This window comes from Ictalurus furcatus, chromosome 13, assembly GCF_023375685.1.
Source record: "Ictalurus furcatus strain D&B chromosome 13, Billie_1.0, whole genome shotgun sequence".
NCBI classification, from domain to species: Eukaryota; Metazoa; Chordata; class Actinopteri; order Siluriformes; family Ictaluridae; genus Ictalurus; species Ictalurus furcatus.
The window spans coordinates 5079070-5093637 of NC_071267.1; the positions used below are offsets into that span (position 1 = coordinate 5079070).

Below are 14568 nucleotides of genomic sequence, written 5' to 3' on the forward strand. Positions count from 1 at the left end.
CAGTTGCTGGAGATGAATGGATGAATGAGGCTAATGTGTTACGTAGCACAAGTACCCAATAGGCTCCCATGTTAATGAATGTGGCCGTGCTTTTTTGTTTAGTCCTGTGGGATCCCAGTCTCTATGCACTTCTCTACAAGGTGTCTCATGTAATAGCTTTTTATGGTGCAGCTTTCAGAGGCTTTAAATGCTTATTCCCTTCATTCTACCTCAGCCATTGTGAACAACTGAATGATTTAGTTTGTCAATGAGCACATTACAGACATTTTTTTTTTTTTTTAAATGGTGGAATTCACTAATTAACATCATGAAGCAAGATTACATAAGTAGCCAACGTTCCAGCACAAAGATCATCGTTAAATGAGTAAACACCACACCGAACACTGTCTCTACCGGATGTAGTTTCCCTCCTGTATGTAGTTTATTCCATCGTCATTCCAAAAAGCCGAAAAGCAAGACAGCGGTTGCAAGCATTTCAGGTTTACTGTAGGGTCATATGTCCATAACTTTAATAATTTAGGAATTCAATACAGGCTATCAGTTTCAACATACATTTTCATAACCAGTATGATAACGGACATAAATCTTGGACTGAATGGACAGAACACTAAATAATTAGATTTTTTAAAAATGACATTTTAACGAAAGAATGAATAAATAAATTTGGACTTGTCATCAAAGAATAAGCATAAACAAAAATCTTGAGAAAATTTTCACCTTTGACTTGCCCACACTGTAGTTTTTTTGTTTTGTTTTGTTTTGTTTTGTTTTGTTTGTTTGTTTTTCATTTAACTACTCTCCTATATCCAAAAAAGCAAACAAAAACTAAAATGACACAAAATTCCAAAATGGATAAGGCAGCGATATATTTGATCGTTCGTTTCTCACCTATAAATTCAGGGTTGTCTATTTTATCTTTGTATATACAAGTAGTATATATAGATAGATATATAGATAGATACAGTTGATAGTGCTGGTTAAGATCTACCTGAATGTTCTGCCTTAAAGTCAATCTACAGGTCACCATAAGGCCTTAGGACAGGACTTTTGAGTAGCATCTCACCTTTTCTTTTATGCTTCGGTTATTAAGCGTAGCCAGGCTGTCTAAAAACAAGGAACTAGCATGTACAAAATAATACATTCCAGAAAGGTTTTTCTGTAGAGGTTGAAAAAGCTCATGTCTTTGCAGATCTCTGTTTTACATACGCAAGATTTTGCTTATGTAACCAATTTAGGTTTTATTGCCAGTTAGGTTTATCTAAAACCAAACTCTTATTTGAAAATATTTGCATTTCGATTTGGATTTTTCCATGAAATTTCCGTCACGTTTATTCATCATTAAATGTATGATTTCTTGCACAAAACCAATACATGCCTATCTAATCAGCCATAACCCATTTAGTGTCATATAATGCATAATAATGACACATATTGCCTCAGGTGTTGAAACTATTGTGCAAACACAACTGCAAAGTTCATTCCAGTCTTTTTTTTGTGTGTGTGTGTGTGAGCACAGCTCTTATATGTCTACTAAAGCAGTCCTATATGCAGTACATGGGTCTTGGAGCTAAACAGAATGCTGTAATGTACTGCTATAGTACTGCACATCCAGTGTCACTTCGTTTCCTCTTCTTCACAGTTAATTCATTCAGACTCATTTTGTGACCCATTTAGTCTCAAACTCATACACACACATACACACATACATTTGTTCTTTAGCTGAGTGTCACTCTTAGTGGATCGTGGTGGTGGGCGGGTCGAGAGTGGCCGCCTGACCACAGTAGCCATTGGCTGTCTGAAAAGAAGATGTGTGTCCATCTAGGAGGAGCTTAGAGGGAGAGGTAGGGCAACGGGAACGTGGGGAGCCACCAGTGAACAAGCGCAGAGCCCCGCGGCAAATGAGGCAGAACCAGTACAGCTGCGGTGCCATGAGCAGCGCAGCACCCAAGTTACACTGCCACGGCACAGCAAGAGGGACCTGGTAAAAAGGGATAGATGCGTACCTGAAAAGGGAAAGATGGCAAAAAAGATTTCACGTAAACAGAAGGCATCAGTAAATGCGAAGCAAAGAAAGAGCTTATCTTTCGTGTGTTTTTTGATAGATACCCATTACATGTTATAAATTGGAAAAAGGGAAGTGAGCGAGAGAGAGGGAGAGAGACAGAGAGCAGAAGAGAGAGAAATAGCCAGAAGTTGGGAGATGAGACCCATACCTGCCATAAACATAGTAGAGGTAGGGGAAGAGAAGGACTCGACAGATGAAGAAAGTGACCAGCATGAGAGCCCCATTCACTTTGTGAAGTAGTGTGTGCTGCTGCTTATACTGAGAGAAAGTGCAAGTGAAAGGGTAAAAACACAAATGCGTAATCTGGAAATAAGTTTGAACTAAACAAATGGGGGGAAAATGAGGCAGAGGGTTAGAACAATGAAAGAAAAGAAAAATTGTAAAGTTTAACTATGCCCAAAATGCCTTATTCGCTATATAGTGCCCATATGTATATGTTTTAGGTCTGCCATTTTGAAGTGGTGTCTGAAAGTAGACAAATCCAGTGCACTCTGTCAATCCCACAATGCCCAGCAATGCAAAGAGTATAAACAATATATCCTAACAGCTGCAAAATACTTACAATGCACTGCGTTGTTTGGTGAACAACTTTTACTGAGAAATACAGTGAACAAAGACGTATTTCCTCACATATTGGCATCTCAGAGAGGATTATTTATTTTGTAAAAATAAGGTTTGATACATCTCAAATAGTTGTTTTCAAGAGTTTGCGAATGTTGTGCGTGTTTATCGAGTGTATATAATAGTGTTCTGCTGATTTTCCAATGTGGGAAACAGTGATTAGCACACTGTTTAATATACACAGCATGTGCTGTCTGAAGAAGGCACTGTAATTACAGAATAATCATTTAAAAAAAAGGAATGAAGTAATGAGGCACGGTTAGCAACAAAATACAATCAAAAATGAAGGGAAAGAAACGTGATCACAGTGACTTTGACCATGGTATGGTTATTGCTGTCAGATGTGCTTATGAGGATATACTTAGCTGTGAGAGGCTCTGAGCAGGAAAATAGTAGACTAGACTTAAGAAAAGATAACAATTTTTGCATTCTTCCCCTTAAAAACAAATAGCCATTCCTAGCTCAAACTGCATCACAGTATAGGTACATGTAAATATGTGCTTTTCCATGCACTGTAGCTGAAAGATCTCTTGAGAGTGCACTAGGCCTTTCAAGTCAGGGCTTGCACACTGACACGTGTTCTGTTTTGCTTATGCCCAGGCATACAGAGACCCAGTTGTGGCTGGTGGTTTTTAAAATAAGGGGGAGCACAGGTGTCTGTTATTGAAGTGTATATCTCTGTGTATTATGTCCTATTTGTTTCATCTGTGAAGGTTCATCTGTGATGTTCATCCGTTTTATCTGTTTATTTCTATGCAAAATGAAACCACCCGCCCACACACTCACTGACTCAGAGTGAAGCTGTGTGGGACCCAAAATCATGTATTAAAAGGCGGCTGTCCAATAAACATTCTTATTTGCTCCAATTGAAACACAATGTACTTGAATTTGCCATAGGATGCCATTGAAGGCCTGTCAATGGAGTTCTCTCGGCAGGGTATATACGCGCTTCAAATGAGATTTCCACGCAGGCTGCGCTGTCCACTGAAAACAGTTTGCGTTTAATGAACAAACAGCGTGATATTGCAGTGAGACTTTGTAATATTTTGATTCGCTAAAATATTGAATTTCCAAGACTGATGAATAATGTAGACACAATTCTTAACTGACTGTAGAAATATTTCATTACTGCGCTTTAATAAAATTTTTGGGGAGCTTCGGCTTCTCGTGTAGTCTTAAAGTGATCACCTGTGCGGAGACCTAATGTTTCTAGCATCGGCTAACTGCCTCACATCCCATACGGCCGTGCTATAAATTCATACAAATTTTATTTGGATAGAGCTTTTAACAATAGATGTTATCAAAGACGTTTTACAGGAGATTTAGATGCCTAATCAGTAAGCCAGAGACTACACTTACAAGGAAAAAATCCCAGAGGAAAAAACTCCATAAGGAAAGGCATTAATAAATGTGCATTAATGTACGGTGTGATCACTGCATGCTAAATATTGCATGCATTGTTGTTTAAGACTCGGGGGGAGTGATGAATAAGTATTAGAAAAGGCCAGAGGGATGGACGGGAAAACACTCATCAAATCAATAATGAATGTACCTGAATAAGGATTTTGCCTAAGCAGACGGAGGGAGTGCTGAGCTCAGCTAGGAACATGACGCCCTGGAAGTAATCACCCTTCCCCTGCCTCCAGAACTGAGAAAGGAAAAACAACATCACATTAACACATAGAATGTACAAGCAACAACTCACCAGACCAAGCTTAATTTAGGCATGGGTTCTAGTGTAGAAAACCTTTCAGTGTGACTTCGAGACTCACGTTTCTTCAGAATCATTCGTTTTCTTATTTCTATTTCCTTCCCCTAAGATGTGAAACGAGATACTACGGCACGCTTAGATTCTAGAGTGTTTACATGACACTTATGACTGGATGTCTCACAACCGCAAAACAACTAGACTGGAAATTAAAAAAATTAAACTAAAATAAAGCCATTGCCTAAATGGCTGCCTAGCAGCCAGGGAAACCTTTCTATTTCTAAACTTATAAAACATTTTTTTTTTTTTTTTTTACATTAAAACTGTCATTTGATTCAATGTTGACATTGTTTATGGGCATATCTGATATTGAGTTAATAGTTTAAATTCATCCCATTCATTTCTATTCACCAGGAAAATAGGCTCATAACTATAAGTAAGAACTCAATAAAAAAAATCATAATAACTCTGGTAATGGTGGGTTGTGATTTTCACCACTGCAAGAAAATTAAAAATCCCATATGCTTCACAGACGTCTGGGGCCCCACTCTGAGACCCCGGGGCCTAAATGTACAGCATACTAAAAGGTCAGTAGAATTATATAGAATCACTAGTCTGGATAGAAACCATTTATGTTGTTTTTAAAAACGTGATAAAACGTACAATTGTAATCCTATGTTTACTCAAAAATAACTTCTGATGGGGAGAAAACCCAAGACTACGTTCTGATCTAATGCTGGATTTATCCAGGTAAAAAATGAGGCCCTAGATTTTCTTTTTCCAGAAAACTACACAAACAAAAACATGCATGGCGACAGTTACCACGGAGACGGGGAAGCACACGGTGACCATGACTACATGATGTAAGACCATGAGGAACTCTCTGCGGAGGTAGCTGCTCAGGGCCACAGACTTGGACTTGGGGCCGTTATCCACCTCGTGACCTTTGACCTGAAGCTTGTGCCAGTAGCACAGGAACATGGCGTATATATCGTACACGAAGTAGGGCACGGCGAACAGGATGTAGGATGTGGTCAGCCAGTGCCTGAAAGATCATATTCTTTAAAACACATGGCTCTCACACTTCTAAAGACCCGGTGCTTTAAACAGACGGTTCTTTTCAAAGATAATGAAAAACAAACTGATCTGGATTTTTGACAAAACATATAAAATCCTCTCAACGCCATAGCTGATCAAAAGAGTTGACATTCTTCCTTTTTTGTTATACATGCAACAGTATGAGCAGTTTAACTGGTGCTATTCTTAGTATCTAGTTTCCTCAGGATAAATATGCATGACCTAATATCATACAAGACCCCATAAACATTACTGCACAAAAAAAGATTCCCCAAACTAGCACTAGTTGCATTGGGCCTTAGGGGCATCAAATCACACGGCTTAGCCTCACATTTATCTAATTATATACTTACATAAACCGGTGTGACACAAAAATCTATAAAAATCTAGAAAATATGTTAATCCTGCTAATATGCTGAATTAAATTATCTGTATTAGTAATTACTCTATCTGCTGAAAGGGGATACCAAGTGCTATTAATTTTTTTTGGTTTTTTAACTTTTTTTTTTTTTTTTAAAGATTTGATAAAGATCAGTTTGCAACTCCATTAAATAACAACTTACTGATCCTCGATGATGTCATCACAGGAAGTTGAGATGATGTAACCAGCCGAGGAGGCCATGACGGCTTGAACGGATGACACCAACCTGGTGTGTGTTTTGTATATATTAACAACTAACATGTACAATCCTGCATTACTCTATGAATGAAAACCAAAAGCATTAGGATCATTGCCCTTTCTAAAGCAGCACTGTGTACTTTACCTGGCTGACACCATCACCGCATCCCCCTCGTGCCATCCTAGACCAGGCAGCCGTTTCAGACACTGCTTGGACAAGAGGAAAAGCCCAGGGAAAAACACCGAGCCCGCAGCCAAGATGGATAACATGATCGTTGGTGGGTGAGGTCAACTGACGCAGCGTTCACAAAGCACTCGGACCGTTTTAGAGCGTCTGCTGTCCTTCCCTCCTTTCTGAAAGAAAAGATATTATCAGATTAATAACTGATCCATGTTGTACTTTGATTATACTACTGAAATGAAGTACAATAGGGACCGAACATTTGAGTCCACTACCATGAACCACTTAATTGCACTGTTTGTCCAAAACAAAAAAAACTATGTTCTTATTGACTCGAATAATAATGTGTCAATAAAGCATTGTCAGTACTGCATAAGGCATATGGAACCCTACTAATTGAGTCAATGACACATATTACTCTTTAAAAGGATAAATCACTGTGTTTTAACTTTAGTGTCGATACATAGCGATTTTAATCAAATGAAAATATATGGCGTCACAAAATGTTTTAGAATTAATGCACATAGTGTGTGGACAGAATATCAATGACAAAATAATTTTACAAACTGCTAAATGCGTTGTTGATCAATAAGGATCAACCAAGTACAATTCTCTGTTACATTTCTGTAAATGATGACATTAAAGAGTTCCTGCTAATGAGTTGAAACTTCTGAGATTTCTGCATGTAGAAACCTCACCATATGAATAGCTGAGTAGCTCATATGGTGCCATCTGTGGCACTTTCACACATAAGATAAGACTGCCACATGTTGAATTTTTTGCCAAGCACTGCCTTAGTGTAAAGTATAATTGAAGTGATTAATTGTGAGTCTTATAGCGGTTTATCTGGACTACTATTTTCACATAAACACAAGTCTTTTCATTGCCATAAGAGACTGTTATACAGACGTTTACAATATGAAAGCTTGAATGTGACTGTAGCCTACACAATAAGTGCTATCACACATTTTTACTGTAAATGTAATTGCAGTTTTCCTTTAAAAGTCATTTGCAAAAGACCCAAACACGTCCGTAAAAGTTCCAGTGACCAACGTTGTGAACAGTGAAACATTACTATCCGTATAGGATGATTTGAGGTAAATCATTAAAGATATTGAAATATCGACAAAAATTTTCACAAATTTGACAGACACAACCTCCATGCTTACAAACAACAATAACTACAAATAAGACCTGGTGGCATGAGAGGACAGGAAACTGGTGGGGTCTCGAGAGATCTACTAACACATGGAATGGACTTATTTGATCAAAATCCACCTCAGGGCACAATTACATTCATACACCAATTAGCCTACCATGCATGTCTTTGGACTGGGGGAGGAAACCAGATTAGCTGGAGCAAATCCCACAACACAGGGAGAACATACAAACTCTGCAAGCACAGGGCAGTGGCAGGAAGAAGAAGAAGAAGAAGAAGAAGAAGGTCATCATCATTCCTGGCAGTTTAACTGACCGTTCAAACATTTTAACTTGTCCATAACAAGCTCCAACAATAATATTAACAGCTGAAGCATGCATGGTAATCAGCATAAAACAATTTACTCCCAAATTGTGGCACAGAGATCAACTATTATGATACTAAATTATGGGCGAAAATATCTATAGACCAAGGTCAAACTTGAAGAATGGCCGTGTCAGTGCTATGTATGGCGGTAAAACAGAAAGCAGAAAATTGCTGTTTGTTGAACGAGTGACACAGTGGTGTAGTAGGTTGCTTTGCTGCCTCACGGTCCAAGGTCCCAGGTTCAATCCTGATCACATTTAGTGCCTGTGTGGAGTTTCTGTGCTTGTGGTCCTTGTGTTCTTTGGTTTCCTCCACCTTTACATTTACATTTGCTGCATTTGGCAGACACCCTTATCCAGAACGACTTACATTCATCTCATTTATACAACTGAGCAGTTGAGGTTTAAGGGTCTTGCTCAAGGGCCCAGGAGTGGCAGCTGAGCTATATACACTGAGCTACCACTGCCCATAAAAATATGCCAGTAGGTGGACAGGCTACTTAATTGGCCCCATTAAGTTGGTCCTGGCTACATTATATTGACTCTAGGTGTGTGTGTTTGTGTGTGCATGCGTCCGTGCCCTGTGATGGACTGGCATCACATCCAAAGGTGTACTGCTGCCCTGTGTTCCAGTGCTCACCATGACTCTGACCATCCTGCCTAAAAAATAAACAATAGAAACCCTCATAAAATTTGTAATGGTTTTAATGGTTATAATAGGAACTGTATTGGTTTTATTGGAAACTGTAATGGTCCCTTTGGGTCTCTACTGGTAATTTGTTTCCATGTGAGGCATGTTATGTCTAGTGTGTACCATTAAGGACCAGTAATGGTAATAGTTTTAATGGTTAGCTGATGGTTTGTACTGGTATTTGTAGTGGAAACCATTAGAATTTCTACCGCGATCAACCCCCCCCCCCCCCCACCAGCAGAGCAGAATGAACTGAAGATGATTAGTGAAGATGAATGTTGCTTGTTTAAGCAGAATCTGGTACCTTTACAAGAATAACCGGTCTTATAGAATACACCAGTGGTTTTCAAAGTGGGGGCCGCCAGGGGGCGCCCCGGGGGGCCTCAACAATTTGGTGTGAAAAATAAATAAATACATGATTCTCACTCTCAGACAACCACACACACACACACACACACACAATCAATTCCGAATGTAATATAATGTAAAGATGTAAGATGTAATTATTAATAAAAAGGGGGATATATTCAGAATGTGTTTTAAAGACATCTTGCAAAAGGGGGGCCTCGGTCAAATATTAATGCCATTTGGGGAGCCTCACCCTGGAAAAGTTTGGGAACCCCTGGAATACACAACACACTTTACTGCTAGTGAATCAAACAAATCCAAATTGTGAGCTTAAGTAAATTGACTTTTAGGTTTGTTTCAAAGAGCTGAATCAGCGGATTGAGTCGTGTTTCCCCATCACCAGTAAACAAGGAGAATTGAGTCCAGCAAGTTTGCTGGGACAGTCCTTACCTCTGTACAAAACATACCAAAATAGAACATAAAACCCTGAAACAGCCCACTTAGCACTTCTGACCTCCAACATGCCTGCATGATTACATGCATCACAGTAATTCTATCTATATATCGCCAAATAATGAAATGCATATCACAGAACTGCACCTGCTGTAAAAAATGCGCAGTGCGCTATTACGCAGGTGGATGAGATTAATAATAAACAGAGGAAACACAGCTAGTCTCTGAGCAACACCAGACCTCGCTATATAAATTAAAAAGCAACGTAAAGGATGATGATGATGATGATGATGATGATGATCGTCTCCTCATATGACGTGTTAGTGATGCTCATTTGTTTACACCTCAAAGTAAACGCTTTAGATGTAACCATTACATATCCACAGACAAAGATCCTGAATAATAAGCGCGTTGTGTTGAATGCCTGAGAGGAATGTCACAACAATAACAGCGTCGATTCCTAAACAACGATATCAGCAAACCCCATCATTCAACCTTCAGCACGTTAAAAGTCAAACCCAACATGTTCTGTTGGACTACATCCAACACCGCATGCCGCACAGAACAGCCAGCTGTGGGGTAGCATGCGGGGTTTGGGTGTAGTATTGGATAGAATCATGAGCGGACAGTGAAAAACGCAGCCTACGTTGCGGTGTTTCAGTCAGCGGCCTGTAGAAATCCGCATCCCGGTAAAAGACAGCGGTGATGTCCGGTTAAGACACCCCGTGCTGTTTACCGACATGGTCGTGGTTCCGTCGAGCTGTTGTGTGTACGCTGTCAGTGGTGCGAGGCGCTTCAGGGTGCGAGCAGATGCTGCTCTTGTCTCTCTCTCACTTCCTCTCCGCTTATGTGGTTTGCCCCATCCGCACTTCAACACCGATCTCGCCCTTTAAATCTGCCCCCTTTTTCTTTTCATTTTTTTTTTTTTTTTTCAGACGCTGCTGGCGCTTTAATTTCCTTGGAGTCTGGACCATTTTCGGGTCATGGTTTAAAACAGCGTTTTGCTGACTACACTGGAGCTGGACGTAGATGAATACAGACTAAACCTGCGGTTCTGTCGTGCCAGCTGTTATTATGCTACATTATTGATGAGGATGCACAGTGAGGACAGGATGCACAAGGATGAGCTTAGCAGTCACCTTAGGTGGCGTAGGCCTACTATTGTTCCATACTAAAAACAGCACAATACCACCATTCCAGACTGCATACAACTGTAAATATCCATCCATTTTCGGTACCGTTTATCTTACACAGGGTCACAAGGAGCCTGGGGGATATCCTAGGGCAGGGGTTCCCAAACTTTTCCAGGGCGAGGCCCCTCAAATGGTGTTAAAATTTGACCGAGGCCCCCCTTTTGCAAGATGTCTTTAAAACACATTAAAAATACAGACTTCTGAATATATCCCCCCCCCTTTTTTTTAAAATCAATAAATACATCTTTACATTACATTAGGAATTGATTGTGTGTGTGTATGGTTGTCTGAGAGTGAGAAAGAGAAAACATACATTTATTTATTTTTCACACCAAATTGTTGAGGACTCCCGGGCGCCCCCTGGAGGCCCCGGCTTTGAAAACCACTGTCCTAGGGGACAGCCTGGACAGGGTGCCAACTCATCGCAGGGCACAAGTGCACACTGCAGACAATTTAGAGATGCCAGTCAGCCATACAACACATGCTATTGGACTAAGGGGAAGACACTGGAGTTCCCAGAGGAAAGCCTTGGTGGGAATCGAACCCCCATCCCTGGAGATGCGAGGCAAATGTGTTAAACACTAAGCCACCGTGCACCCCTACTGTAGACATCATTTACATTTATGGTATTTAGGAGACACCCTCATGCAGAGCGACTTACAGAAGTGAACGTTACATTTATCTCATGTCTACAGCAGTTGAGGGTTAAGGGCCTTGCTCAAGAACCCAACAATGAGAGCTTCGCAGTGCTGGGACAACCTTCTGATCAGTACTCCAAAGGCTTAACCACTGAGCTGCCACTGCCACGTTCATTAACCTGATTACTGTTCTTAAAAAAGGTTTCTGAATAATATATCATTCCTTACATTGGGGTGGTACCCCTTAAGTGTACACATTTAGCTTGTATATTTTACCTAGAAAGGTACATGCAGTGTGACTTTAAAGCTTAGTGAACAATAAGTGACAACCTGGTATGTCTCAATCTGCAATGTATTATATAGCCCGTGATCACCTGTACTATAAAGTTTTTGCCGCTCAGTTTTCACGTTACACCTAAATCGCCTTTTCTGTAATTTGTCCCCAGATTTTGGCTTCTCGGGTGCTGTTAAACGTCTAAATAATATCATATTTTTTTTGAGACATGAGACAAAATAACTTCCCCTTCTCCCTCTTAGAAATTCCTTTACTCTTGCTGTCTTGTCCTCATTTAGTAGTTTCAGCTCTCTTTGAGCTGTTCCTCAACATATGCACACGAGTATGAAGAAAACCAGTATCAACTACATTTTTATAAAACTGGTGGGAATTTTTAGTTTGGTGTGATCTACAAAAACATTTACACACAACTTTACTAAAAATGCTTGAGAGATGCAGCCACAGTTTAGCCTAAAACCTGATTGCTTCCACCAGAAGGTTAAGACTTGGACAAGAACAGATCTGTTCACAAGATAATAACCCCAAACATACATCCAAATCGAGAGGGTAAATGGAAATAGGTACATTATTTATGAAAACATAAATGTGTTGTTAATTTTCCCTCATTTTAACAAAGCCAATCATTCTGGTATTTCTGTTCTCATCAATGTTGAGCTGTGGTTGTGTTCTGGCAGCCAGATTTGCTGCTGTATAGGGGCCTGATGAAAGTTTGGGTAGCACTGAGCCATCACTTGTTATGAAAACGTATGTGAGTATAAACTAAACAATTTCAGGACTAGAATTTTAGAATAAATTCTTCAGTCTGCTTTGAGTGGAGGCAGATGACATACCTAAAGGTCAAAGTTGACAGTTAAAATCGGCATCACTGTCGATTTCACTAGGCATAAGTAATTTGGATTTCAATATAGGAAAATTGATGGATGATGTTGCTTAAAATGAAAATAGGAAGAACAAAATACTTAATATTTAGTGTTGCTGTGCAAGCAAAGTGCTTCAGAAGCATCATTAGTGATATAATCATAAACACATAGAACATTACTGACTAAAGCTATAGTAACACAGGCAGTCAAGTCAATATGTTGTGTGGCCACCCTGTGCCTGCATCAATTCTCTGAGATACACTGTCAGGTAGTTGCACAGACAGTACCCTGAACAGACAGTAGCACTACTTCTCCTCTACTGTGATGATTGTAAAAAATTATATATATGTATATGTATAAAATAAACATTACTCCCTCCTCTATCATGCTGGATAGAAAGAAACTTATTCCTAAATGCTTTGTAGGAGCAGTTACAAAGGAATTTGGAATTCATTCAAATGCTATTCATTTGGAAAAACGTGCATATTCTATGATAGCTCTTGAGTTTGTGTAAATTTATGTATAAGGAAGCTTACAAACCACGACATTTCTCTGTCAAGCATCTTGGAGAACTTGCCACAGCTCTTTTAAAGACTACTGCTGTCTCACTTGCTTCTGTTTCACCATTTAATTCGACAGGCTCAGTGATGTTTTTAACTGAAAAGTGGTCTATTTTTTAATATCCTCCTTTTTTAAAATTACATGAATTGTTTGAGATGTAAAATGTGATCTTTTCTACTGACACACTAATGCATGTACAGTGCTGTGAAAAAGTATTTGATTTCTTGGTTTTGTGTATATCTCATACTAAATAGTTTTAGATATTCATACAAAATACAACATAAAACAAGGGCAACCTGAGTAAACACACAATACAGTTTTTATTAATTTCTTTTTTAATTGAAGCAAAAAGTTATCCAACTCCTTTCACCAATGGATAACTGGCGAGGAGTCTTTCAGTTACTTCTAGGACTAGGACTTACTCCTGTGCTTTGGATCATTGTCTTGCTGCATAATTGCGCGAGAGTTTCAACTTACGGACTGAAGACCGGACATTCTCCTTTAGGATTTTCTGGTAGAGAGCAGAATTCATGTTTCCCTCATTTATTGCAAGTTGCCCAGGCCATGAAGCAGCAAAGCATCCCCACACCATCACACTTCCACCACCATGCTTGACCGTAGGTATGATGATCTTTTTGTGTAATTCTGTGTTTGGTTTACGCCAGATGTAACAAGACCCGTCTTCCAAACAGTTCCACTTTCGCCTTATCAGTCCACAAAATTATTCTCCCCAAAGGTTTGAGGATTATCAAGGTGTGTTTTGACAAAATTCAAACAAGGCTTAATCTTCTTCTGGGTTAGCAGTGGCTTTCACCTCGCCACTCTTCCATGGATGCCATTTTTGCCCAGTGTATTTCTGATAGCGGAGTCATAAACCTTTATTGATGCAGGAGAGGCCTGTTGGTCCTTTGATGCTGTCCTTGGCTCTTTTGTGACTTGCTGGATGAGTCGTTGCTGTGCTCTTGGAGGAATTTTGGAAGGTCAGCCACTTCTGGGAAGGTTCATTACTGTGCTGAGTTTTTTCCATCTGGAGATAATGGCTCTCACTGTGGTTCTTTGGAGTAACAGAGCCTTTGAAATAGTTTTGTAACCCTTCCCAGGCTGATGTCTTTCAATCACCTTCTTCCTCATCATTTCTGGAGTTTCTTTCAACTTTGGCATAGTGTGTTACTGGGTAAGACCTTTGATCAACTCCATGCTGTTGAAAAAGTTCTATTTACGTGTTGATTTGATTGAACAGGGTTTACAGTAATCAGGCCTGGTTGCGTCTAGTCCAGAAGAACCCCATTCTGAATGCAGTTTCATAGATTTGGGGAATTAGTAACTATCGGGGCGAATACATTTTCACACAGGCCCAGTTGGTATTGGACAATTTTTTTGCTTCAATAAATAACATTACCATTTAAAAACTGTATTTTGTGTTTACTCATGTTGCCTTTGTTTTTATCTTGGATGCAAATACTTTTTCACAGCACTGTATATACACCAATTAGTATAACAAACCACCTGCCTAATATTGTGTAGGTCCCCCTTGTGCCGCCAAAACAGCTCTGACCCGTCGAGGCATGGACTCCACAAGACCTCTGAAGGTGTGCTGTGGTATCTGGCACCAAGATGTTAGCAGCAGGTCCTTTAAGTCCTGTAAGTTGCGAGGTAGGGCCTCCATGGATCGGACTTGTTTGTCCAGCACATCCCACAGATGCTCAATTGGATTGAGATCTGGGGAATCTGGGG

General features: G+C 39.8%; 1 protein-coding gene across 2 annotated transcripts; it reads right to left on the reverse strand.

Annotated features, from left to right (window-relative positions):
- Positions 1-390: 390 nt before the first annotated feature.
- On the reverse strand, positions 391-10657 carry tlcd3bb (TLC domain containing 3Bb). 2 transcript variants are annotated; one of them, XM_053640503.1, is made up of 7 exons: positions 9934-10657; positions 6236-6444; positions 6035-6118; positions 5217-5439; positions 4239-4334; positions 2214-2323; positions 391-2003 (listed from the first exon to the last, which is right to left on the reverse strand). In XM_053640503.1, exons 2-7 carry the CDS (start codon positions 6358-6360, stop codon positions 1733-1735), a joined length of 909 nt encoding a protein of 302 aa, XP_053496478.1. In that variant the 5' UTR covers positions 6361-6444; positions 9934-10657; the 3' UTR covers positions 391-1732. The 2 variants fall into 2 exon arrangements, with proteins under 2 accessions (XP_053496478.1, XP_053496479.1); XM_053640504.1 differs by lacking the exon at positions 6035-6118.
- Between the last annotated feature and the right edge of the window lie 3911 nt (positions 10658-14568).